The 26,255-nt window shown below is 47.2% G+C and overlaps 1 protein-coding gene across 1 annotated transcript in view; it reads left to right on the top strand.

Moving 5' to 3' along the window:
* The window catches only part of greb1l (GREB1 like retinoic acid receptor coactivator), a 50,152-nt gene that overhangs the window by 8,531 nt on the left and 15,366 nt on the right, over positions 1-26,255 (top strand). The window contains exons 3-21 of the mRNA XM_084327818.1: positions 586-762; positions 6,081-6,257; positions 6,840-7,016; positions 7,176-7,298; positions 9,062-9,163; positions 9,996-10,133; positions 10,512-10,637; positions 15,022-15,159; positions 16,148-16,333; positions 20,666-20,965; positions 21,202-21,330; positions 21,561-21,671; positions 22,209-22,406; positions 22,648-22,828; positions 23,580-23,772; positions 24,069-24,205; positions 24,464-24,806; positions 25,457-25,572; positions 25,681-25,910. Coding sequence (XP_084183944.1) covers positions 586-762; positions 6,081-6,257; positions 6,840-7,016; positions 7,176-7,298; positions 9,062-9,163; positions 9,996-10,133; positions 10,512-10,637; positions 15,022-15,159; positions 16,148-16,333; positions 20,666-20,965; positions 21,202-21,330; positions 21,561-21,671; positions 22,209-22,406; positions 22,648-22,828; positions 23,580-23,772; positions 24,069-24,205; positions 24,464-24,806; positions 25,457-25,572; positions 25,681-25,910 — 3,282 coding nt within the window. The remainder of the gene's footprint in view (positions 1-585; positions 763-6,080; positions 6,258-6,839; positions 7,017-7,175; positions 7,299-9,061; positions 9,164-9,995; positions 10,134-10,511; positions 10,638-15,021; positions 15,160-16,147; positions 16,334-20,665; positions 20,966-21,201; positions 21,331-21,560; positions 21,672-22,208; positions 22,407-22,647; positions 22,829-23,579; positions 23,773-24,068; positions 24,206-24,463; positions 24,807-25,456; positions 25,573-25,680; positions 25,911-26,255) is intronic.

Genomic DNA, 26,255 nt, shown 5'->3' with positions numbered 1-26,255 from the left:
CATACCGTGCGGCAAAGGGAACCGCTCCCGCCTACCTCCGGTCAATGGTCTCTAACTACACACCCTCAAGACCCCTACGCTCTGCATCTTCTGGCCGCCTCAGACCTATTCCTATCCAAGCTCCGGGAGGGTCATCAAAGAGAAGTCGCCTATTCTCAGTCCTTGCCCCACAATGGTGGAATGAACTACCCACCCCAGTTAGGACACGTCCAATCTTTCGCCGTCGACTAAAGACGCACTTCTTCAACCATTATCTGAATAAAAAAATAAAAAAATCGAACCCTAACTAACCGTACTATCATGCACTTGTCCTAATAAACTAACCTACACTGTAGCACTCAACACTTTGATGAACATTGTTGCTCAGCTGATAGAGTTGTGCCCTTCCTGATGGCTTGTCGTACAGAACTTGTAAGTCGCTTTGGATAAAAGCGTCAGCTAAATGACTAAATGTAAATGTAAAATTACGTAATCTACTTTTAAGCAACCAAATAGCGCCAGCACACGGGAGAGTGCCACTCCAGAAGAGCGTGCCCTCATACTGAGACATTTCTATGTTGAAACGATGTGACGATGTGTCCTCAGACGTAAAACCCAAAGTGGAGCTGCTCCACGTCGGAGAGCCTCCAGGCCACGAGCTGCTCAACGGCCACTCCTCCAACGACCAGGAGGAGCAAGAGGAGGAGGAGGACTCCGACAACAGCAGTCCTCCTCTGCCCTACCTGCAGGCTCCTGCCCCAGATGGTTCCTGCACCATGGAAGGTAAGGCCCACCACATCACACCACAACACACCACACCACAACACACCACACCACATCACACCACACCACACCACAACACACCACAACACAACACAACACACCACTCACAACACAACATACCACACCACAACACACCACACCACATCACACCACAACACACCACACCACAACACAACACACCACTCACAACACAACATACCACCACACCACAACACACCACACCACATCACACCACAACACACCACACCACACCACAACACAACACACCACACCACATCACAATACAACACACCACATCACACCACACCACAACACACCACACCACATCACACCACAACACACCACATCACACCACAACACACCACACCACAACACACCACACCACATCACACCACAACACAACACACCACTCACAACACAACACACCACAACACATCACACCACAACACAACACACCACAACACAACACACCACACCACTCACACCACAACACATCACACCACACCACAACACAACACACCACAACACACCGTCCACAACACACCGTCCACACCGTCCACCCCACAACACAACACACCACAACACAACACACCACTCACACCACAACACAACACACCACTCACACCACAACACAACACACCACAACACTCACAACACAACACACCACTCACACCACAACACACCACACCACTCACACCACAACACACCACACCACTCACACCACAACACACCACACCACTCACACCACAACACACCAATCACACCACTCACACCACTCACACCACAACACACCACACCACTCACAACACACCACACCACTCACACCACAACACACCACACCACTCACACCACAACACACCAATCACACCACTCACACCACTCACACCACAACACACCACAACACACCACAACACACCACTCACACCACAACACATCACACCACTCACACCACAACACATCACACCACACCACTCACACCACAACACATCACACCACACCACTCACACCACAACACAACACACCACACCACTCACAACACACCACACCACAACACACAACACACCACAACACAACACACCACTCACACCACAACACACCACAACACACCACACCACAACACACCACACCACTCACACCACAACACAACACACCACTCACACCACAACACACCACAACACACCACAACACACCACTCACACCACAACACACCACAACACACCACAACACACCACTCACACCACAACACAACACACCACAACACACCACAACACACCACTCACACCACAACACACCACTCACACCACTCACACCACAACACACCACACCACAACACACCACACCACTCACACCACAACACACCACTCACACCACAACACACCACTCACACCACAACACAACACACCACTCACACCACAACACACCACTCACACCACAACACACCACAACACACCACTCACACCACAACACACCACAACACACCACAACACACCACAACACACCACTCACACCACAACACACCACAACACACCACACCACTCACACCACTCACACCACTCACACCACAACACACCACAACACACCACACCACTCACACCACAACACACCACACCACACCACTCACACCACAACACAACACACCACACCACACCACAACACAACACACCACAACACACCACAACACACCACAACACACCACTCACACCACAACACACCACAACACACCACACCACTCACACCACAACACAACACAACACAACACACCACACCACTCACACCACAACACAACACACCACAACACACCACACCACTCACACCACAACACAACACACCACTCACACCACAACACAACACAACACACCACTCACACCACAACACACCACAACACACCACACCACTCACACCACAACACAACACACCACTCACACCACAACACAACACAACACACCACTCACAACACAACACACCACAACACACCACACCACTCACACCACAACACACCACACCACTCCACACCACTCCACACCACAACACACCACAACACACCACACCACTCACACCACACCACTCACACCACACCACTCACACCACACCACAACACACCACAACACTCACACCACAACACACCACAACACACCACAACACACCACTCACACCACACCACTCACACCACACCACTCACACCACACCACAACACACCACAACACTCACACCACAACACACCACAACACACCACAACACACCACACCACAACACACCACAACACACCACAACACACCACAACACACCACACCACTCACAACACAACACACCACTCACACCACACCACAACACACCACAACACACCACAACACTCACACCACAACACACCACTCACACCACACCACAACACACCACAACACACCACTCACACCACAACACACCACAACACACCACACCACTCACACCACAACACAACACACCACACCACTCACAACACAACACACCACTCACACCACAACACACCACAACACACCACTCACAACACAACACACCACTCACACCACAACACACCACACCACTCACACCACAACACACCACACCACTCACACCACAACACAAGACAACACACCACACCACTCACAACACAACACACCACTCACACCACAACACACCACACCACTCACAACACAACACACCACTCACAACACAACACACCACACCACTCACAACACACCACACCACTCACACCACAACACACCACACCACTCACAACACACCACACCACTCACAACACAACACACCACACCACTCACACCACTCACACCACAACACACCACACCACTCACACCACAACACACCACAACACACCACTCACAACACAACACACCACACCACTCACACCACACCACTCACACCACACCACACCACACCACTCACACCACACCACTCACAACACAACACACCACACAACTCACACCACAACACACCACTCACACCACACCACTCACAACACAACACACCACACCACTCACACCACAACACACCACTCACACCACACCACTCACAACACAACACACCACACAACTCACACCACAACACACCACTCACACCACACCACTCACAACACAACACACCACACCACTCACAACACAACACACCACACCACTCACACCACAACACAACACACCACACCACTCACACCACTCACACCACAACACAACACACCACACCACTCACACCACACCACAACACAACACAACACACCACACCACTCACAACACACCACACCACTCACACCACAACACACCACACCACTCACAACACACCACACCACTCACAACACAACACACCACACCACTCACACCACTCACACCACAACACACCACACCACTCACACCACAACACACCACAACACACCACTCACAACACAACACACCACACCACTCACACCACACCACTCACACCACACCACACCACACCACTCACACCACACCACTCACAACACAACACACCACACAACTCACACCACAACACACCACTCACACCACACCACTCACAACACAACACACCACACCACTCACACCACAACACACCACTCACACCACACCACTCACAACACAACACACCACACAACTCACACCACAACACACCACTCACACCACACCACTCACAACACAACACACCACACCACTCACAACACAACACACCACACCACTCACACCACAACACAACACACCACACCACTCACACCACTCACACCACAACACAACACACCACACCACTCACACCACACCACAACACACCACTCACACCACAACACAACACACCACACCACTCACACCACAACACAACACACCACTCACACCACAACACAACACACCACACCACTCACACCACAACACAACACACCACTCACACCTAGGGGTGGGACGATACATCGATCCAGATCGATACATCGATGTAATTATCAACAATCGAATCGGATCGATGCGATGTAATAAGATCGATTCATATCGATACTCTTATTTTGAAAATCCTGTGGCGAGTCTCATAACTGATTGTGTTAAATGGGCATATGATATCATCTCATATCGATCGCAGGCACCTGAATCTAATCGTATCGTATTGTATCGTGAGAGACTTTGTGATATCGGCAAATATCGTATCGTTGTCCAAAGAATCGATATCGTATCGTATCATGATGAAACTGGTGATTCCCACCCCTACTCACACCACAACACAACACAACACACCACACCACACCACTCACACCACAACACAACACACCACTCACACCACAACACACCACAACACACCACACTCCTTTGTGTGTTTTTTCTTTTTGAGATTTAAGATATTGAGAATGTACTTAGACTAAAGTGTTTCCCGTCATGGGTGTGTGCACGCTGGCTGTGGCATGTTTTCTTCTCACATTACACCAGATGGGGAGCGTACACATTAATTCTTTAATCTACACATTCACCATTTCCCCACGTGTAACATATACTGTTAGGGTGGTGTCCATTTTGGAACCCGAGATTCAGAACACAAGGCACAGGAGAATGAGGCAGTTTAGGGTATTTAATATGACATCCGGCATATGACAAGGTAGGTAGTAAATGTATACAGGTGAGTAAGGTCACTCCATGTGATCCCAGGCAACGTCCAGACTGGTCACGTCCACGGGTGAGGCGTAGGCCGGAGGTGTGTAATCCTACACATAAGAGCAGGATTAGAACAAGGCAGGTACAGGTGTGTAGACCGGCCCAGGTAGACAGAGTGGTGATGAGGAAACAGGAAGCAGCCCATATAAGGGCGTGGAGACCTGCTGCCAGACAGGGGATGAGGAAAGCCCTGGCTGTGGCTGTAACATATACATCACGATATTTCATAATCTACGCAAAACCACAAGTTATAAGTAAGCCAACCTAGTTCATCACATTGAACTGCATGGTAATGTAAATTGTGATATAAAAACAAAACACTGTCGTTTTCAAATTATATTCCCTCACAGATTATAAATCTTATTTTGTGAGAAGTACGTGCTTGTTGGCAATCATTTTGACAACAGAACTGTGTACCGTGATGTTACAATGTCATAAGTACACATAAATGTGTGTATTACTATGTATGATTGCATTACGTACAATGTGATCCCATTGAGAGATAATAAATGTCATGATAATGATCACTTGTATTATTTCCCAGTCCTATGTGTAGATCACTTCCATGCATGTTGGCGTCATTAAGCTAATTAACATCCTGTATTATGTAATTATCCTGTGTCATGTTAAGTGTCATGTCTTGCTTCCTCCCCCTGACTCAAACTCCTTCCATAGGGTTCTGTCAGGCAGGCAAGGACCTCCGGCTGGTCTCCATAGCAACGGATTCCATCGAAGTCCCAGCCGGCTTTGAGCTGGTCGGTGCCAAATCCCCCAGTGTTCCTGAGCACATCCTGGTGTGTGCGGTGGACCGGCGCTTTCTGCCTGACGAGAACGGGAAAAATGCACTTTTAGGTCAGTCTATAGCCGTGGTCTGAGATGAAAAGAGATGACAGAGAGCCTTCATCTAGCGCTCGAGGATCCTGCTGAAATTGATATCCATGTTCCGCCCACAAGGTGGCAAGGGCATTGTGATGAGTCACCGGAGGAAAATAATCTGTCCAATTGCAGCTGCCTGTATCTCATTCGTGTTTTACATGATGTACTTTCCTCCTGCTAATTTGGCTGTGTTAGTAATTACACATAAAATGGACTGCATTTATATAGCGCTTTTATCCAAAGTGCTTTACAACTCAGGCCTCACATTCACCCACACATTCACACACCAACAGCAGGGGCGACCAATGCAAGTTGCCACCCTGCTCATCGGCAGCAGTTAGGGGTAGTTAGTTGTGTCTTGCTCAAGGGCACTTCGAGACACTGCTGGGAGGAGCCGGGAACCTTCTCACCAGACATCCCGAGCCACTACACTCTTGTTTTATAAAGGGGGGTGGACGGGGTATACACATGTGTACAAATAATTGTACCATAAGAGATACATTTTCTTCGTGTAATCCTGACTGTTTATCATGTCGTTGTCGTTGTCGTCACGTGCAGGGTTTTCAGGAAACTGCGTGGGCTGCGGGGAGAAGGGGTTCCGGTACTTCACAGAGTTCTCCAACCACATCAACCTGAAGCTGTCCACGCAGCCTAAGAAGCAGAAGCACTTAAAACACTACCTGGTGAAGACCTCTCAGGGTGCTCTGTGCAAAGGCCCCCTCATCTGCTGGAAAGGTAAGTGTCTCAGAACACACTTTGATTGATCGCAGTGCGCTTTGTGCCATCATTTACACGTCATATTACCAAACGGTTATTTGGTGTCCTATCCAGAAGTGGGAATATCAATAATGGATCCATGGACTATAACTCTTCTTCTCTCCTGTTGCTCCTCAGACTGTAAAACCCGCCAATTATCCAGTAACGCATCCACCTCCAAGCCCAGCTCCGCGTCCTCTCTCAGCAGCAAGGAGAAGGCAGGCACTAACGGACACAGCTCCTCCCCTTTCTCCCTGTCAGGTGAGGTTCACACCAGGCACACGCCGCGCTCTACACACACATCGCATGTAGTACCAGACCGCTGCTGTCAAATGTAACCGACCTATTAAAAACGGGTGGGTTTAAACACTGATGGGATTGTTAAGCCGGTGCTCTTGGCGACGCACCCTCGACTCTTGGAATGAATATTAAACGGGTGATCTTGCTCCTCAAGGAGAATGTTGTCCTGCGGTGACCTCACACAAACAAGAAGGACAGAGTTTGATTGAATAAGGCTCTGGGGCTTGTGGTATTGATCTGTTGTGTGAACCTGGAAGCTTTCAGAGCCGGTCAGCAGAGATATACGTTTCCCGCTCCTCCAATTTGATGGACGTTGGAACCCCAAAATCCCGAACCTCATAATTCTAACCATCTGGGAAGATATGATTATTCCATAATATAATCCCATGCTGCGGTTGAGAAGATAACGGTGGAAAAAGCTAAACGTCTGATCAGAATAGTCTTTATTCTATTGACTGAAATGGTGAGTTAGTCGCTGTGTTAGTCAGCCGTGCTGCTGCTGCTGGGTTCTCTCATGACTCCTGCCCTCCATCTCCTGACAGCGACCTTGAGGTACATCCTGCTTCTAAGGGGTCATTTGCACTCATTCAGGAAGGTGGAGGGATTGGCCATGACAACATTCCCCACCCCACCCCCAAGCCTCTAAAACCAATGATTTCTAGCTAGATAATCTTTATTTGTCCAGCCATAGTCCGTTTGTTGTTGCGTAATGACATGGAATTCAGTCATTGGTGGTTAATTTGTCTGATGACATTGTGAAGAACCAACCAATCACCAATCAGAGGGGTTATGGGTGTAATTTTGACCCAAGGGATTTAGGCTATAGTTTGTTTTTTGTTCTAATCACAGTCCTACAGTTGGAAAATATATTTCCTACACCAGTAAAAAGGAGTAGAGATTTGTCTTATGATAGGGTTGGGTTTATGTGTATTCGATAGTGTCCTCCTCTATTATCCAGAGGTGGGACCAAGTCATGGTTTTGCAAGTCACGAGTAAGTCTCAAGTCTTGACACTCAAGGGGGCGGCTAGGTGGTGCAGTGGGCAAGGCGCTCACCACCAATGCAGGATACGCTGGGTTCGAGCCCAGCTCTCCCCATTGCTATCAGCTTGGCTGGTCGTTCATACTAATACAATTGGCAGTATTAGGGGGTGGGAAGCTGATGGGTGGGGATCGGACGCTGTGGACAGCGACTCCTACAGGTCGGTTGGTGCGCCTGCACAGCAGAATCAGGAAGCGAAGGGGAGGCGGCGTGCCCTCCAAACGCAGACCCCGACGCTGAGAGATCGCGCTGTGCAGGTGAAAAGATGCGACTGCTGCTTCCTCGAGTACCGGAGGGGACACGTGATGTAAGGCTTAGTCCACATTGCAGCCGGCTTGTGGGAGGCATGGCCTAACAACGTTCGAGACAGGGGAGGGTAGAATTGGACGATACGAAATTGGGGTGGGAGAAAAATAGAAAATGGGAGAAAAAGTAGATAAAAAAAAAAAAAGTCTTGACACTCAAGTCTCAAGTCAAGTTACACAAGTCTGAAACTTTGTTTAGAGTCAAAGTCGAGTTGCAAGTCTTCTTTGATTTTGTCGAGTCTGAAGTAATCAAAGTCTGACTCGAGTCCAACTGATATGAAGAGTCCACACCTCTAATATCTCTCTCTCTCTCTCTCTCTCTCTCTCTCTCGTCTCTCTCTCTCTCTCTCTCTCTCTCTCTCTCTCTCTCTCTCTCTAGATTCTCCATCAGCAGTGTTCTTTGGGGGACAGGACCAAGGCAGAGACTGCAGTTTCCTCAAGCCTCTGGCTTCCACACCAGTGACTAAGACTCTGCCAATAGGTTAAGCTCTTTCTCAATACAGTTTGGCTGTAGGGTTTATCAATCATTGCCCCACAGTGCTTTATTTGGATGTTCTATAAATAATGTTCTTTATTCATACAGTGTATCCTCCTAGACAGAAAAAACAAGAGATCACTTCATAAGAAGTAACATGAGTAACGCTCACGCATTCCCGGCCGTGTCCAGGATTTAGACACTGATGAGCCATATTCATCAGCGCATTCACTTCCAATTGCCCTTGCTTGTATGCTAAAACATGTTGCCTAGCTACTGGTTTGTGTATGTGGCCTATCATAATGCGACCAGAGCCAAGATTAGCCTCTGCTACTCGCTGCCGAGACACAAATACAAACGCACACATGAATGCATGCATGCACATGCAAACACACGGAACACATGTACACGCACACACACACACAGTCACACACACAGTCACACACACACACACACACACACACACACACCCACCCACACACATACACACATCAATAGTGAAGGGAGGAGTCCTATAATGACTTTTTAAGGCCTTGCTATCCATTAGCTTTTTACAAGGTTGTGATATTGACAAGCAAGGGCTACACATACCAATCAATGTTTTAGTGTAATGCATACACAGTGAATATGAGATTGGGAAATGCCCCTGCAGGTCATTGGCAATAGCCACTCATCTATAGGAAATCAATAATTCAGTGTTAGGCCTGACTCATCTTTATAAATTGCTCAAGCTACAGTAATTGTTGTGAAACACATTACCTATCTATATAGGGCTTCATCTGATCCGAAAGCTTTCTAGACCATCTTACCATGTGTGTGCATGTGTTTCTGTTTCCAGTACCCACTGCTCTGAGGGTGACCGGGCCAGCTAACGGCCTGGGTGTTGAGGGGCATCCTCCCCTACTGATCCTACATCCTAGATCCCTGGTACCTCAAGGCCATGCGTACCGAAACACAGACCTGGGAGACAGTCCAGGTAAGCCTGGCTCTTCATCTGCCAAACAGCTACTTTTATAACTGCATGATATGTAAAATCTGATATATCTATATTTGCAGTGTTGTTTGTAGTTTGGGCATCCTCTCCATATTGTCCTCATGTAGTTTGAGTGTGTTGTATGTTGCCTTTACGTAGTTTGAGTGTGTTCTATATTGCCTTTACGTAGTTTGAGTGTGTTGTATGTTGCCTTACATAGTTTGAGTGTGTTGTATGTTGCCTTTACGTAGTTTGTGTGTGTTCTATATTGCCTTTACGTAGTTTGTGTGTGTTCTATATTGCCTTTACGTAGTTTGTGTGTGTTCTATATTGCCTTTACGTAGTTTGAGTGTGTTCAATGTTGACTCTTTTGGTATTTAGCTTCCTCTGCCATGAACTCTGGTCCTCCAAAGAAGCGTCACCGCAGTTGGCACCCCAGCACCCTGGTGCCCGTCCCGCCCACAGCCGTCCCTGTGCCCGCCATCCGGCCTATAGTCTGTTCTCCAGGTCAGTTCATGAACCCAGGCTAAACCAGGGAGCTCCCTTATGCTCCTATTTATCAGGATAGCACTATACATTATAATATGCTCTGCTTGAGTCTCTGAGAACCTCTTATCATGTGTTTTCAACTGTGTGTGTGTGTGTGTGTGTGTGTGTGTGTGTGTGTGTGTGTGTGTGTGTGTGTGTGTGTGTGTGTGTGTGTGTGTGTGTGTGTGTGTGTGTGTACGCACCTGTGTGTGTGTGTGTGTCAGTGCTTGTGCATGTGAATGTGAATGTTTATGTGTGCTTGTATTTGTGTGTGTATGAACCCGGGGGAAAGAGCAGGCAGGTTCTGCACTGAAATACAACACCACAGACGAGGCTCAGCGTTTGAACAAAAATATGTTTATTGATAACAATTGGAAAGGAGGAGTTGGGACAAAAACAATGGGTCTTTTCCAGCCGGGGGGATTCTTAAAAAAAGGTCTGCTCCCTTTATGAGTGTCTGAGGTCCTCTCTCCCTTCTCCTCCGGTTGTCAGGGCTGAAATACAGTTCTGACCTTGATTAGTGAATGGGCCCCAGGTGTCAGGTGTGTCCACGCTCGCATGCCAATTGGCTGCAGAGAGTGAACAGGGAAGTAGCAGTGGTTAATTACCTCTCCTAGCTGGAAGGAGCGTGGCTCACTCGCTGCACTCTGCTGTGTGCGGTGAGCCCAGTTGTTGCCATATATTCCCTCCACCAGCTCCAGGCTGTTACTAGGAGTCACTGACCAGAGGCACTCATCTCGGCGGGAGAGGGAGGTCAACGTTAAAATCCTGCAGGTCCAAGAACCACTGGGTTACTCTTGCATTGTTATCTTTTGCTCTGCTCATCCATTTCAGGGGGGGCATGGTCAGATAATCGCAGATAATATTTCAGTTTTCCCAGTAAGTAATGGGGTGTTCTTCTCCCTTCCTAACGTGGGAAAACACTGCGGCCTCTGACCAAGTTGTCTTACTTTGTAGTTGACTCTATTTTCTCTAAATTATCTCTGACCCCACTCACCCAGCACACCACATCTTCCGGCTGCTGCCCTCCAGGAGGCGCTACAGATCCCTGACCACCAAAACATCCCGCTTTAAAAACAGCTTCTTCCCCACTGCCATACTGCCATACGGACACTGAACTCCCTGTAGCACCCCCCCCCCCCCCCCCGCAACCCCCCTTACCTCTGTTGCTATGGACATGGACATAAACTCTGAACTTTGATATTGTGGTCTTGTAATTATGTATTTATGTATTTAACTGCATGTAGTATGTACGTATTGTAAGTGATGTTATATGTTCTATGTTCTATGTTGGAACAATGCTGTAACATGCTGCACTGAAATCAAATTCCACCAGCCTGGCTGCGTCAACATTTTAGGTAACCAACTTGTGTTCAGCGTTTCTCTGATTGGCCACGACGCCCATGTGACCGCGGCAGCGCGAGAGAGCGGCAGTGCGGAAATAGGCTGCATTCTATTGCCATGCTCTGCGACAAACTCTAACCTTAACCAACTCCGAAACAATGCCTAAACTTAACCCTAACCTTAACCAACTCCGAAACAATGCCTAAACTTAACCCTAACCTTAACCAACTCCGAAACAATGCCTAAACTTAACCATAACCTTAACCAACTCCGAAAGAATATTGCCATGCTCTAAGACAAACTCTAACCATAACCAACTCCGAAACAATGCCTAAACTTAACCCTTCTAACCTTAACCAACTCCAAAACAATGCCTAAACTTAACCCTAACCTTAACCAACTCCGAAACAATGCCTAAACTTAACCGGCGAGTTAAAAAAAAAAAAATTGAAGGGATTCGAACTTGTCACCAACGCTCCGCTCTGCCGCTCCGCTCTGCCGCTGCCGCGGGGGCGTGGCTAGACGCAAGTTGGTTACCTAAAATGATTAAGCAGCCTGGCTGGGTGGTCATTAAAGATAATTGAATTGAATTGACTCGTCAACTACACTCATCCGCTCTATGATTTCATAGCAGCCCGTGCCGCTTGGGCAGAAACGTACATTCTGTGGTAGCGACCAGGACCAGCACCTCCTCCCCAGGCTGACATTCTCATATCTGTGCCCCATGGTTGTAGACTGCTGGGCAGGTGATGATCCCCTTGATATAGGGAAGGGGCTGATGAACTTGGGGGGCCAGCTTGTGTGACTCCACTGGAAGCAGCAGTTTGTGGGCGGATAGCCAAACCCTCTGGCCAAAGCAGGGTGGAGGATGCTTTCCTCAAGGTCCAGCGACAGTGCCGAGCAAACCCCTTAGGTTGTCAGGCAATTCTCTGGAGACCAGTTTGTCTTTAATTACCTTTGACAGACCATGCTGGAAAAACAAAGAATAGGGACTTTTGATTCCAGCCTCTCTCGGCCGCCATGCTACGGAACACCACACTACGCTGACGACATAGATTGAAGAGCCTTGAACCTTTTTCCATTTCATCAACAAACAAATAGAATCTGGAAAAGACAGCAGCCTGTTTCTCTCACACCGTCGTCTCCCAGGCTAGGGTCTTACCAGATAACAGGGTGATGAGTTACAGGAGCGGTCAGGATAACAGGGTGATGAGTTACAGGAGCGGTCAGTGGGGAACGAGGAGGGTTGCAGCTCTCCAGGGAGCATTGAGAGAGAAAGGCTCAACAGCTACCTGGATCGCCATGGTACCCCTCTTGGGGAGTAGATGAGCTATGAGGTGGCTGGGCGGTAGGTGGAGAGGATGAAGCCAGGGCATCACAGGGAGACTGTCAGAGATGGGTTGTTATGTGCTGGAGTTCCGTCATGACATCCAGGATGAGCTGTTGATGCCGGCTAATGGCGGTACCTTGAGCGTGGAGTTGCTGGGTCAAGTCTGCCGGGTCCGTCATGGAGATGTGGACCCAGGTGCATACAGGAGACACAGGAGGCAGATGATGGGCAAAACCAATAGTGGTGTATTTAATGAAGAACAAACTACAAAGATGTACGAGCACTGACTGACTGGGGGAATGGAACATAAATACACAGGGGGGTTAATGACTAATAGACAACAGCTGGGGGTGATGACAGATGACAAGCGGCTGGTGAAGGACTGGGAGACAGGAACGCACATGGGAGACATCTGCAGGACCTGGGTAGAAACACAAGAGGAGAGACTAGGGTGAGAGGGAGACAGGGTTAGTAGTACGTCATGGCCGTCTCAGAGATTGTTTGCGGATATCAGGAAAAAAATTACTTGAAGGGAGAAGCTTTGTGCCAGGCAGATCATTTACTTCATGCCCCAGTTCAAATGGCTGTCGTTTTATTTTAGGTAATTACTAACTGCACCTTCCTTGTAGTAACTTCTGATATTTGTTCCATAACTAAAGGTAGAATTTGTAATGCCGTCAAGCAGTGACCTCTAGGCAAAATATTCCCTCTTGGTACCTCACTTTGTGTGGATTAGTTGGTATAGGTTGCTACTGTTAGGTTGATACTCTCGGCCACACCTCAGGCTCTGCCAAGAGAGGTCTAGAGAAACGCACGCACACTAAGAAATGACTAAACTCCAACCCACACATCAGACCAAAACAACATGCTATACTACTATGCTATACTATACTACTATGTCTATACTACTATCTACTATTTTAATATGTCTATACTATTATGCATTCAGAGTGTAGCACTCAAGCTCGGCACTGCTAGACGAACAATAACACTTACCCTTAGCCGCCAGAGGTGTACCCCTCTTGCTGACTTGTTGTACTCAATATGACTGAATGACATTCCCTAAACCTAATATTCAAGTTAGGGCTGGGCGATATATTTTAATAATCGATATCGATTGATATATCAATATATTTTTTTGTGACCTGCAACAGGGCAGTTTTAAAACCAGAGACAGTGGACAGACTTGTCTTTCTTGCCTGCAACGTAAAGTAATGACTTTGCTTGTCCAAATGACAATACTGACCAAATTGAGATTTATTTTTCTCTTGTCCATTTATTTTGTTTGCTTTCTAATTTAAAATACAGTTTGAAACCGTCTGTACACAGTAGGCTATGTGTGCTAGCAGAGCTAGACTCCAGTCACGAGTCACGGTGCACATGTGCGGTGGTTTGTCCACCAAAAAAGTGCCAAAAGATAGAAAAGAAACTAGCAGAGCCAGAACTATTCAACTCCCCTGGAGCCACAGCAAGCAGAGAAGCCTGTTTACTTTCGCTTTCAAACCAGCTGCAGCCTGAGAACTGGAGTGTGAGGGGCTGTAACACTAAAGATGGCGGCAACGACAAAGAATTGCTGCAAAATAAACATACAAGTGCTAATCCTGCTTTGTGAATATTCCCCATGGTGTGTGTTTGGTTCCACTTTGGACCCTAGTATTGACGACATGTGTCTCTTTTATTCCCCACAAGGCTTGGTTATGGCGATGCCTGCTCCTCAGCCACCCGTAGCAGGGCTGGTTCAGCCCCAACCCGTCACCGCAGGAGAGACGGTCATCGTTCCCGACAACCTACTCAACACCTCCGGAGTCCGTCCCGTCATTCTCATCGGTACAAATTGGTTCCTTTTTATGCTTGTGTCCCTTATTGCTAATGAGCACTGGATATAGTTCAGTCTGTGTACATTTCTTCCTCCACTTGATGAGAATGGGCTTCATCAACACAAATGATCGTGTTGATAAAACATTGTCCATTGTGTAAAACCAGCCAATTTGACCCAATCCATAGGCATTCTTCCAGTGTATAGATGTGTAGACACTGGAGGTATATGGATTTTGTGTATCAATAGGGCTCATGGTTATTCTCAAAGTGGGGTTCAGAAATATGCCTTTACAGGGTTCCAGGGGATCCCCAGAAAAAATGTAGTTAGCCCAAAGAGGAAATGCACAAGAATGACTATTCTAACCGTAGGTTTCACCTATCTCCCCGCCTGCTGTAGGCGTCCCTGGGACAAACATCTAATCAAATGGGAGACTATTGAAAGACCCGATTGTTTTGTTGATCAGCTTAGAGAAATAACAGAGAGGAAAGTATAATTCTTAGTAGAGTAGTTTTATTAAGCTTTAATAAGGTAAAGTACAGGCAGTGCTGGGCCCAGAAAGACAAGTTCACACGAGATCAAGTCTGAGTGGGCTCTAGAATGAAGGAGCAAGGTACAATTATACAGTGGGCTGGGCACGCCCCTAACAATGGTTTGGACTTTCATAGAATCGAGAGTTCGATAATAGATAGTGGGGGTGACTGTTGTTTGTCAAGGCGTGAGGCCCCCCTGCAGCTAGACTAGTTCCAGAATAGGCGTCTGGGTCATGCCGATTTCTACGCTGTCTAACCGCTTTCTGTAAGTAGAAATCTACCAGCCTGTCCTGGAGATGAGAACAGTGTAATGTACCTTTAGCTGAACAGATATAGTATTAAAAGTATCACAATAAAAGTATTTATTTACACTATGGCCTGTCGTATGTCTTTTTGAGGTCCTTGACATGAAGAGGTCTAAGAACCACAGTTATACCGTGTCTCTGTTTTTTCTCTTTTTTTGCAGGGCACGGCACTTTACCCTACTTCTACGGGAATGTGGGGGACATCGTGGTGAGTCCCCTGCTGGTCAGCTGCTATAAGAGCAGCCAGTTGACGGAGAAGACCTTGGAGTACCTGGGTCTCGGCAGCAGCCAGCTCCTCAGCGTGGAGACCATGGTTCTGCTCACGCTACAGTACCTCGCACGCCTAGGTAACGGCCTGAACACATTGGCACAAAGAAAAGAAAAGGATACTCACCTTTTGCCTTTGCTTTGTCAAATAATTCCAAATGATCAGATTCCTTTTAATACGGCCTGAGTCAAATATATTTCTGGTAATGAGTGATACTTTTTTGGCCAAGACCTGTGCGTCTAGCTGTGAGGGTTAAAGTTTATGGTCGAGTGAGCGCTCTTATGCCCCTTTTCCACTGCATGGTACCTACTCAACTCTACTCTACTCTACTCTGCCTTTTCGGTTTTCCATTGCCAAAATACTTGGTACCAGCAGGGACGCGGGAAGTCAGTCAGAGTTGGGGGTGCTGTCGGAGTCGGAGATAAATAATATAATAACGTCACATTAAATGCATGTGCGAAGCGCATCATTCGTGATTTTCCATTAATTTGAAAGATCAATATTTTACACTACAACAGACAAACTTGAACACCAACATGTGGACAGTTCACACACGAAATGCAGCAGTTTTTTCTCTAATCGGAAGACGATTTATTGTCGATTTAGATGCAACCGGCGGGTAGCAACAACTAGCGTTTGGACTTTCGTTTCGCACACTGCGCACAGGATCGTATAACCAGATGCAGAGTATAGATAGATTAAAACTGAATATACATGAATAATCATAGCTGTTAGGGTGACCACCCTTCCCGCATTTTGCGGGACAGTCCCGAAAAAGTTAATGTTTGTCCCGCATCCCTCATCAACAGAACAATGTCCCACATTTAGTGGAAGTGGCAATAATCAAATAATCTGGATAAAACCATTGCTTTATCCGTCTGATTCAGATGACACTAACAGACATTTTGAGCCCCTCTTGGTCCATATGTGTGTGTCGTGACACGAGGGATTTCCCAATCTGCATGCATCAGCCCCAGTCTCCTCCGTAGACCAGACTCAACAGATTTCATGCTCTCAAGAGAGAATTCAGCTTCCAAGTACTTCGCGAAGCAGCTGAAGCTCTTAATACGAGCAGCAAACTGGACATGGACCAGTGTTTTACGATGAGTTCTGTGTTCTGTTGCCACGGGTGAGAGAAGTCGCAGCGAGAGATCATGTCACAATAAAGTGGACAGCGCTGCTCAAGCATGCAATTACGCCAAACATTGGTATCCTTCGCATTAAGCATCCCGGTCACCGACTCTTTTGTCGAGAGACTGTATACACTTTTCCCCCTCTCCTACGTGTCCCGCATTGTATGTGTGTGTGTGTGGGTGGGTGGGTGGGTGGGTGTGTGTGTGTGTGTGTGTGTGTGTGTGTGTGTGTGTGTGTGTGTGTGTGTGTGTGTGTGTGTGTGTGTGTGTGTGTGTGTGTGTGTGTGTGTGTGTGTGTGTGTGTGTGTGTGTGTGTGTGTGTGTGTGTGTGTGTGTGTGTGTGTGTGTGTGTGTGTGTGTGTGTGTGTGTGTGTGTGTGAGTGAGTGAGTGTGTCACAACAACAATCGCTGTCCGTGGTGCTGAAACATTAACCACGTAGTAGGCGATGTGTGTGTGACTGTCTGTACGCTGCAATTGTGCGTCAGGTCAGATACACAGAAAATATCATTAAATAGTGGATTTCAAACATTTAAAAAAAAATTTACATGTTTTAGACTGCTTACACTAAAATGCTAACTCAAAAAATGAAAGTTTGGCGGTCAGGTGGCGTAGCGGAGATTGTGCTCGTCACCAATGCAAGATGCTGCGGTCTCGACTCCCGGAGAGTCAGCATTGCCTTGGCTTGGGCTGATCGCTATACTAACTTGTTTGGCTGAGTTAGGGGGAGGGAAGCCGTGGGTGGGTCCTGGGCGTTGTGGACAGCGACCCCTACAGTTCAGTCCGGGCGCCTGCACAGCGAGGGTAGGATCTGGAGGGAGGTAGTGCGACCTTCCACACGTTACACTCTCCCGGTGAGAATCTGCGCTGCCAGGCTGGCTGCCGGCTGGCTGCACATGTGTCGGAGGAAAACATGTGACAGTCTCCGGCCTCCCGGACCAACAGTAGGGGGGGGTGCGCAACAACCAGGAAGGGGGTTGGGAATTGGCATAATGACTAACAGTGGGATGGGAGAAAAATCGGAAAAAGGAGGGGGGAAAAGATAATAAAAAAAGAAAATTATTGGATTTTAGTAAATCTTTTGGCATTGCTTGCAGTTACAACTCCCCGCCAACAGGGGGTGCTGCAGCACCCAAAGCACCCCCCCTTCCCGCTTCACTGGGTACCAGGTACTTTTTTGGGTACTTTTTTAGTCCCTGCTCTGTCGAGGTTCCAAGCGAGTAGAACTGGTACCAGAAAAGTGACGTGAAACACTGCAGACCACTGATTGGTCAGAAGAGAGAAGCGTCACACGTTGGAACTTGGAGCGTCTGCACAAAAACACAACACCGCCATCTTTATATAGCCTTGCGAAGGATTTCTTATTTGTTTGCAGCAGGAACAAGTGCAATAAACAAAAAAGGATACATTCACTGTGTATTCTGCCTCATTTATTGATGAAATAAAACCAACATCAACACAATTTACCACCAAGAGCGGAGAGTTTAGTCTCACAAAAAGATAACTGATTTGTTAAGCTTGTTGTTAGCTATGTGCTAATGTGATTGCGTTTGACCATGGCTAGCGTACATAGTGTGATCAATATAACTCGCTATTGATTGTTTGTACTAGTAACGTTAATGTTAGTAGAATAGACACAACGTGAGGTAATCATCATCCATTTTAAACCGGTTATTACCTAATGCTAACGTTAGCATATAGACACGAGAGGTAACGTTAATGTTAGCAGAATAGACACAACGAGAGGTAATGTTAACGTTAGCAGAATAGACACGAGAGTTAACGTTAGCAGAATAGACACACCTAGAGTCTGGTTAATGTTGTTATTGATTGATTGATTGAAAACTGTGTTTACTCTGGCTTGCACCAAGCCCTCACGGACATAGCTATGCTCACGGAGCTATCATGCTGTACGCTAGCGGCCCCGCCTCCCCACACGGAGATGAATGAATGAATGAATGAAAACTTTATTTAACAGATTGCAGAATGGGTACAATACAGTACGGCTCAATACACACAATTGTTAAGGGGATGCAGATCAGAGAAAGGCGTTTGTCTTGTTTACATCAGGGTCCCCCATTTTCAATTCATAGTGACATTTATGACATACACAACATATATGACATCATGACATTTATGGCATAGGGACATACATGACATACAGGTATATAGTACTGTTACATTTGTGACATATACGATATGCAAATATACAGTACTGTTACCTATAGATCCTGACAGAGAAATATACATACGGTGGGGAGAGAATATATACATACGGTGGGGAGGAGACTGTACATTAGGAGGGGGTGGGTGGGTGGGAGAGAAATATACATCCGGTGGGGAGAGAATATACATACGGTGGGGAGGGGACTGTACATTAGGAGGGGGTGGGTGGGAGAGAAATATACATACGGTGGGGAGAGAATATATACATGCGGTGGGGAGGAGACTGTACATTAGGAGGGGGTGGGTGGGTGGGAGAGAAATATACATACGGTGGGGAGAGAATATATACATGCGGTGGCGAGGGGACTGTACATTAGGAGGGGGTGGGTGGGTGGGAGAGAAATATACATACGGTGGGGAGAGAATATATACATACGGAGGGGAGGAGACTGTCTATTAGGAGGGGGTGGGGGGGGTTTGGACATTTACGGTGGCCAGTTTTGATCAAACGGAGTACTACCTGCAGTGGAAAAGGAACGAAGTACCAGGTACCTAAAGCGAGTAGAGTAGGGTAGAGTCGAGTAGGTACTATGCAATGGAAAAGAGGCATTATACAGCAAAACTCTCCTCCCCTAGTTCTAGAGGTCAGTTGCATGTTAGCAGCTCTAAATAGCAAACAGGGAGCTCAGTGAAGTGCATGACCTTGAATAAGAGTCATCTTGTCTATGTGTTGTTGTCCATACAAACAAACAACCTTACGTCTGGAGTGTGATCCCTGGCCCAGGGTACACTGCGCTAATCAATGAATGAATGAATGAAAAGTCTATTTTTGAACATGTACTTCTCCATATTTCTCCAAACAAATCACGGTATCTTGTTCCGTCAAACCAAACAATCATAACAAAAAATTTAAAAACATTAAAAAAAAACAAATAAAAAGGAATTATAAACAAAAGGAACTTGATTCACTTGACAGCAGTGAATACAGTACAGCACTACATAACACAATATAACATAACTTTGTTTATCCTCATTACTCATTTCTGTATTTCTCTAATGTGTATTTTTTTGCTGCGTTTTAAATTGTGCTAATCATAGGTCTTTACTCCTGCAGGCTCAGAGCAGATTCCTCTCAGGGAGGAGTTTGAGCAGATCGTGCTGAAGGCCATGCTCTGCTGCCCCGGCGGTCCCTCCATCTCCCCGTCCCAGTTGCCCTGGCTGGCTCGGCTGGAAGCCAGCGTCTCGGGGGGCAGTGTCCAGGTCCTGGTTACCCATAATTCCCTAGGAGAGGGCATCTCGGAGTCGCTGCGCTCCCTCAGTGACGGACCTCCCCACCAGCAGTGCCTGCCTACCTACGTGGTCATTATCTGTGCCTCCAAAATATGCGGCAATGAGTTCTGTGTGCTGGTGCTAGGTGAGTAATATTGCAGTTAGAACCATTTACAGCATAAACGCACACAACAGACGTGTGTAAATATTAGCCATATTAGCCACACACACACACACAGACACACACACACACACACACACACACACACACACACACACACACACACACACACACACACACACACACACAACAAAGCCAGTATATTAACACAATCGCGTAAAGGGCCCTGTAATAATCTCCATTTTGTGTGTCTATCGCAGGAAAGTACCAGGCGCGGGCGCTAGCCGAGGGCATGCTCACCACCAACGAGTTCCTGAAGGAGATCAGCTATGAGCTCATCACGGGGAAAGTCAGTGTCCTGGCATCTCACTTCAAAACCACCTCGCTCGGTGAGTACTGGGTCCACAAAACATCCTCACCTCAGTACAAGACACCACCGTTATCGGTTGTCTTGCTCTTGAGTCTTTAATAATAGCTGTTTTGTACGTGCGATTGTTTAATAATGAATGTGTGTGAGCGAGTGCACGTTGTATTTGTGTGGTTCTGGAGGGTGGGGTGTACTGCTCTCACGCATTTGTGTATTTTGTATTATGTGTCTTGACTGTATGTTTATTTCTAGGGGACAACCTGGACAAGCAGCTGACGCGTTACCAGAGGCGACGCAAGGGCCAGGTCACCGACCCCATCCACTCCCAGGAGGCCGCTAGCATGACGCTGCCTTCAGAGACAGGTCAGACGAGCCCCCTGCTCTGGGCCTCTGTCATCAGAGTCACCTCTGTCTGCTATAGACCTTTTCAGAAGAGTTCCATTGCTAGGGAAACCGATTATTTATCAATTATTTTAAATAATTTATAAATTATAAATGGCCCCAGAAGTGTGTTTCCTGTCCGCTACTATATTATTATAGTTAAATAAAACTGGGCCCATTTATCATTTTTATGAAAAGGTCTGTAAATGAAGAAATGCTGTAATTCTAAGCTTATTGGATCACAGGACACCAGATTTGCATATTTTCTTTGGAGAATCCTTAAAGGTCTAATAAAATGTGAACAAATATAATTTTGTATTGGAAGCATCATTCTCCATACCACAGTCGGCTATCGTATTAGAGGTGTCACCTGTGAATCACTCCATGGAAGCCAGGAGTGTGCGTGGGAATAGATATATCAACAACCATACAAGGGTTCAATATGCCAGTCGATATATTGACTTGTACATTGATGTTCCATGCTTGTGTTTCTCCTCTCCTTTTTCTCTCCACGGACAGAGCTGTTAAGTGAGGCATTCCAGATCTACCCCCCACAACTAAGTGTAGCAAGGAGCCTCCTCTCACAGGTCTGCTCCATCGCCGACTCAGGGAGCCAGAGCCTGGACCTGGGGCGCTTCTGCAAAGTGGACTTCCTGGTTTTAGTCCCACCATCCCACGTACTGGTGCACCAGACTGCACAGCGCATCCGACAATCAGGTACGTGTCCAATCGGAGACCAGTTCAGGCAGTTAGGAGATGCCCTAGAAGGTCATTTGTAATAAGATAAGATAAGATGATCCTTTATTAATCCCCCTTAATGATAATAAGGACTATTGGGGGAAATTGAGTCGAGTTGATTTTGAGTTGTTGCATGTCTTAATTATCACCCTTACACTTCCAATTCATGAGGACCCTAGATTGATTATCAAGGAGATTCACTCCCATGTCTCTCCCCCAGGAGTGCTTGTGGACCTGGGGGTAGAGGACGCCGCGTCGGCCCACCAGAAATCAGACAAGTATGTGGTGCGTCTGGACGCTGACGTACACGCCAAGATGGAGGCCTTCATGAGAAAGGTCAAACAGAACCCGTACACTCTGTTTGTTCTCATCCACGACAACTCACACGTCGACCTCACCAGGTAAGACTCACCGGGATGTCCCTGTGGCACCCCACACACTTGTCCAACTCGTGCCCGTTCTTGCGTTGGGTATCCGATCTCTCTCTCTCTCTTTTCCATCTGGTCGTGTCTCTCCCCTGTATACTGGGGGCGACAGTGGCTCAGGAGGTAATAATAATAATAATAATAACTTCGTTTTATATAGCGCCTTTCATAAGACCCAAGGTTGCTTTACATAGGGGGGGGGGGAGAGATGACAAATTAACAAACATAGTGGACAGACACAACATATACATATACATATAGAGGTAGAGCGGTCGTCTGTTAATCAGAAGGTTCCCGGTTCGATTCCTGCTCCTCACTTCGCGTCGAAGTGTCCTTGAGCAAGACTTAACCCCTAATTGCTCCAGATGAGCAGGTTGGCACCTTGCATGGTTGCCTCCGCCGTCGGTGTGTGAATGTGTGAGTGAATGTGAGGAACAAAATTGTAAAGCGCTTTGGATAAAAGCGCTATATAAATGCACCATTTACCATTTACCACTCATCTACTGAAAAGAAAGAATGCCTTAAATCTTTATAGAAGCCGTGAGAGAAAGGACAGAGCGACCAAAGCTCTACTCCGTACGTTCAGCCATGATATATATACCCTTCCTTGTTTGTAGATTTAGGATGCGTTGAGTTACGATATCACACAACCACTTCATTCGTACCTGTACCGGGCCTTGTGTATGAATGCAGTAGTATTACATCTGAACGCTTGTTCCCTCTCCAGTGCCCTGTCGGGCTCAGTGTGTCACGGGGAGCTGCAGGGTCTGGCTGACAGGGTGGTGAACTGCCAGGAGGTCCTGGAAGCCATGAACCTGTTGGTGCTCCAGGTCAGCTGCTACCCGTTCACCTTGCAGACCCGCCAGTCACGCATCAGTGTCCACAACGAGATCCACTGGCCACCCTACAATGACAGCCTGGTGAGTGCTGCTTAAAAGTCCCTGTGTGGTTCCGTAGCTTGCAGTGGACACCTCACGGTATAGCTACCCCACCTAGTGGAATTTATATGTAATTACATGGATGGGAGAAAAAGAGATAATATTTTTTTTATTTAAATGCTGTAGATGATTGATTTGATGTTCTTGGCTAACCTTCAGTACTTCAGTGTATTCCACGGGCTGATCAAATAGAAACAGTGCATCTTGGGAGAAGAATGATACAAATCCATTTTTGAGGCAGGACAGCCTATTTAGAGTCTGATTCCCATGTCTTCCAGCAGGGGGAGCAGTCTCCAGATCAGTTGGCCTACTTTGGCCTGAGGGACTACAGCAGCTCCCTGAAGTGGGGTGTGGCCAGCCCCATACTCCGCTGTGACGACGCCTTTGAGAAGATGGTCAACACCCTACTGGAGAGGTCAGTATATGGAGGGGGTCATTGACATTTACTAAGGCAAAGGTTGTTATCTAAAGTCAAAGCTGTAACACAGTACATTCTCTGGATTTGTTCAGGCAATACGTTATAACTTATTATATAATATACTTATACTGAAACACACATGTATGTGCCTTGCAACACTGCAAAGGATTAATTCAGTTTTTATTGTAGGGCGTTTTAGAAATAATATTATGAAACCACACAGTGACTTAAGGAGATCTCCTGTTTCCGCACCAGGCATCCGCACCTGCACAGCATGGTGATCCGCAGCTACCTACTGATCCAGCAGTACACAGAGGCCATGATGGCCCTGACCTCCTCCCCTTCCCTGAGGGACCACATCACCCCAGAGACCCTGGCCATGGTGGAGGACCTCATCAGTGCCCCGTGCAGGGAGGGGTCTCGGGGCCGGGGGCACATGCTGCTGGTCAGGGTGCCCTCGCTCCAACTGGCCATGCTGGCCCGCGAGCGCTTGGAGGACGTCCGGGACAAGCTGGGGCTTCAGTTCTGCTTCGCCGTGCTGCTGGGCAGCCCTGCCACCGAGCTCAGCCTGCCCAGACACTTTGCCAACCGCCTCAGGGTGAGCTCAGAGCACACAGAATGCAATATTGTGGAAACGCCCCCCCCCCCCCCCCCCTCTACCTCAAAGAACTCATCACCCCTCACTCCTCCTCACGACATCTCCGCTCCGGCCAGGCAAACCTCCTCCAGCGCCCGAGGACCAATCTCTGCACTATGGGAGATCGGGCTTTTTGCTCTTCCGCTCCCAGTCTGTGGAATGCTCTCCCTGACCACCTCTCCCTGACCACAGACTGTGGATGCTTTTAAGAAGGGCCTCAAAACTCACCTTTTTAATAGTGCCTTTTGTTGATTTCTATCTAGTTTTAGCTCCACACATTTTATGTTCTTTTAGCAGTTTTAGCCCTTCTTATTTATTTGCTCCACAACTATAAAGCGCACTACAAATCAAATATATTATTATTTCTATTATTATTTCTATTAGATTAGATGTGCAATTTATTAAAAAAGAATGTTGTCTCTCAGAAGTGTCGGTGTAATGAAATTAAAAGATTAAAGGTACACAGGATATTCTCATGCTGAATGTGATGAGCGAGTAAAAAGCCATAACAGCGTAGCTGTTTTCTTCAGTATTGGGATAGATGTTTGCTCGTCTAGAAAGCTAGTACCGCTCTGTAAAAGGACCTGTGTGCATGATGTGTGTTGCTGCAGGCTTGGCGAGGCTGTGAGAGTGAAGACTGGGTCCCTCACACCTACGAGGATCTGGAAGGACTCCCCTGCATCGTCATCCTCACAGGGAAAGACCCACTCGGAGAGACCTTCCCAAGGTCAGAGACGGATACATATAGATGCAGTAGATACGTGCTGTATAGTTGTGAGTTATACGATTTGGACGATCTCCCCTGACTCATATTCCACCACTGTGACCCTTCCAGGTCTCTGAAGTACAGCGACCTGCGCCTGATCGACTCCAGCTACCTAACGCGGACAGCCCTGGAGCAGGAGGTCGGCCCGGCCTGCACATACGTGTCCCCGCGGGTGGTGCAGGAGCCCAGGAAGGTCACGCCTCCCCGGGAAACGGAGGGAGAGAAGACCCACATCTGTAACGATGGAGACGAGTTGGAGAGACCGCAGAGCAATGGCAGTGCTGCCACTCGAGTGTCTGGTGAGTCATCCCTAGAACTGCTGTATCACAGGAGGAAGCAGCTACTGTACGTTTTTAACAGCTAGGGTTCATTTACCCCTATCTTTCATGGCATTTATTTCATGATTTATATAGTGAATGTGTATAATGTATTTTTTTTTTTTATTACTAAATTAAACTTTGCTGGAGATTTCAACAAGGTTCCTTTGATCATATACTGTGATCCCATCAGGACACCATGTGATAATATGACATGCACAACACATTTTAGCCCAAAAGATTGAATCAAACCGTAAACAAAGAGGCCTATTGGGATGTTAAATCCTAAAACTGTGCTATCTTTTTTAATGCTCATTTTATATGTCT

This window comes from Notolepis coatsorum, assembly GCF_963971535.1.
Source record: "Notolepis coatsorum genome assembly, chromosome: 13".
NCBI lineage: Eukaryota > Metazoa > Chordata > Actinopteri > Aulopiformes > Paralepididae > Notolepis > Notolepis coatsorum.
The sequence above is the reverse complement of the archived record's forward strand: the minus strand, read 5'-3'. Positions and strand labels throughout refer to the sequence as shown.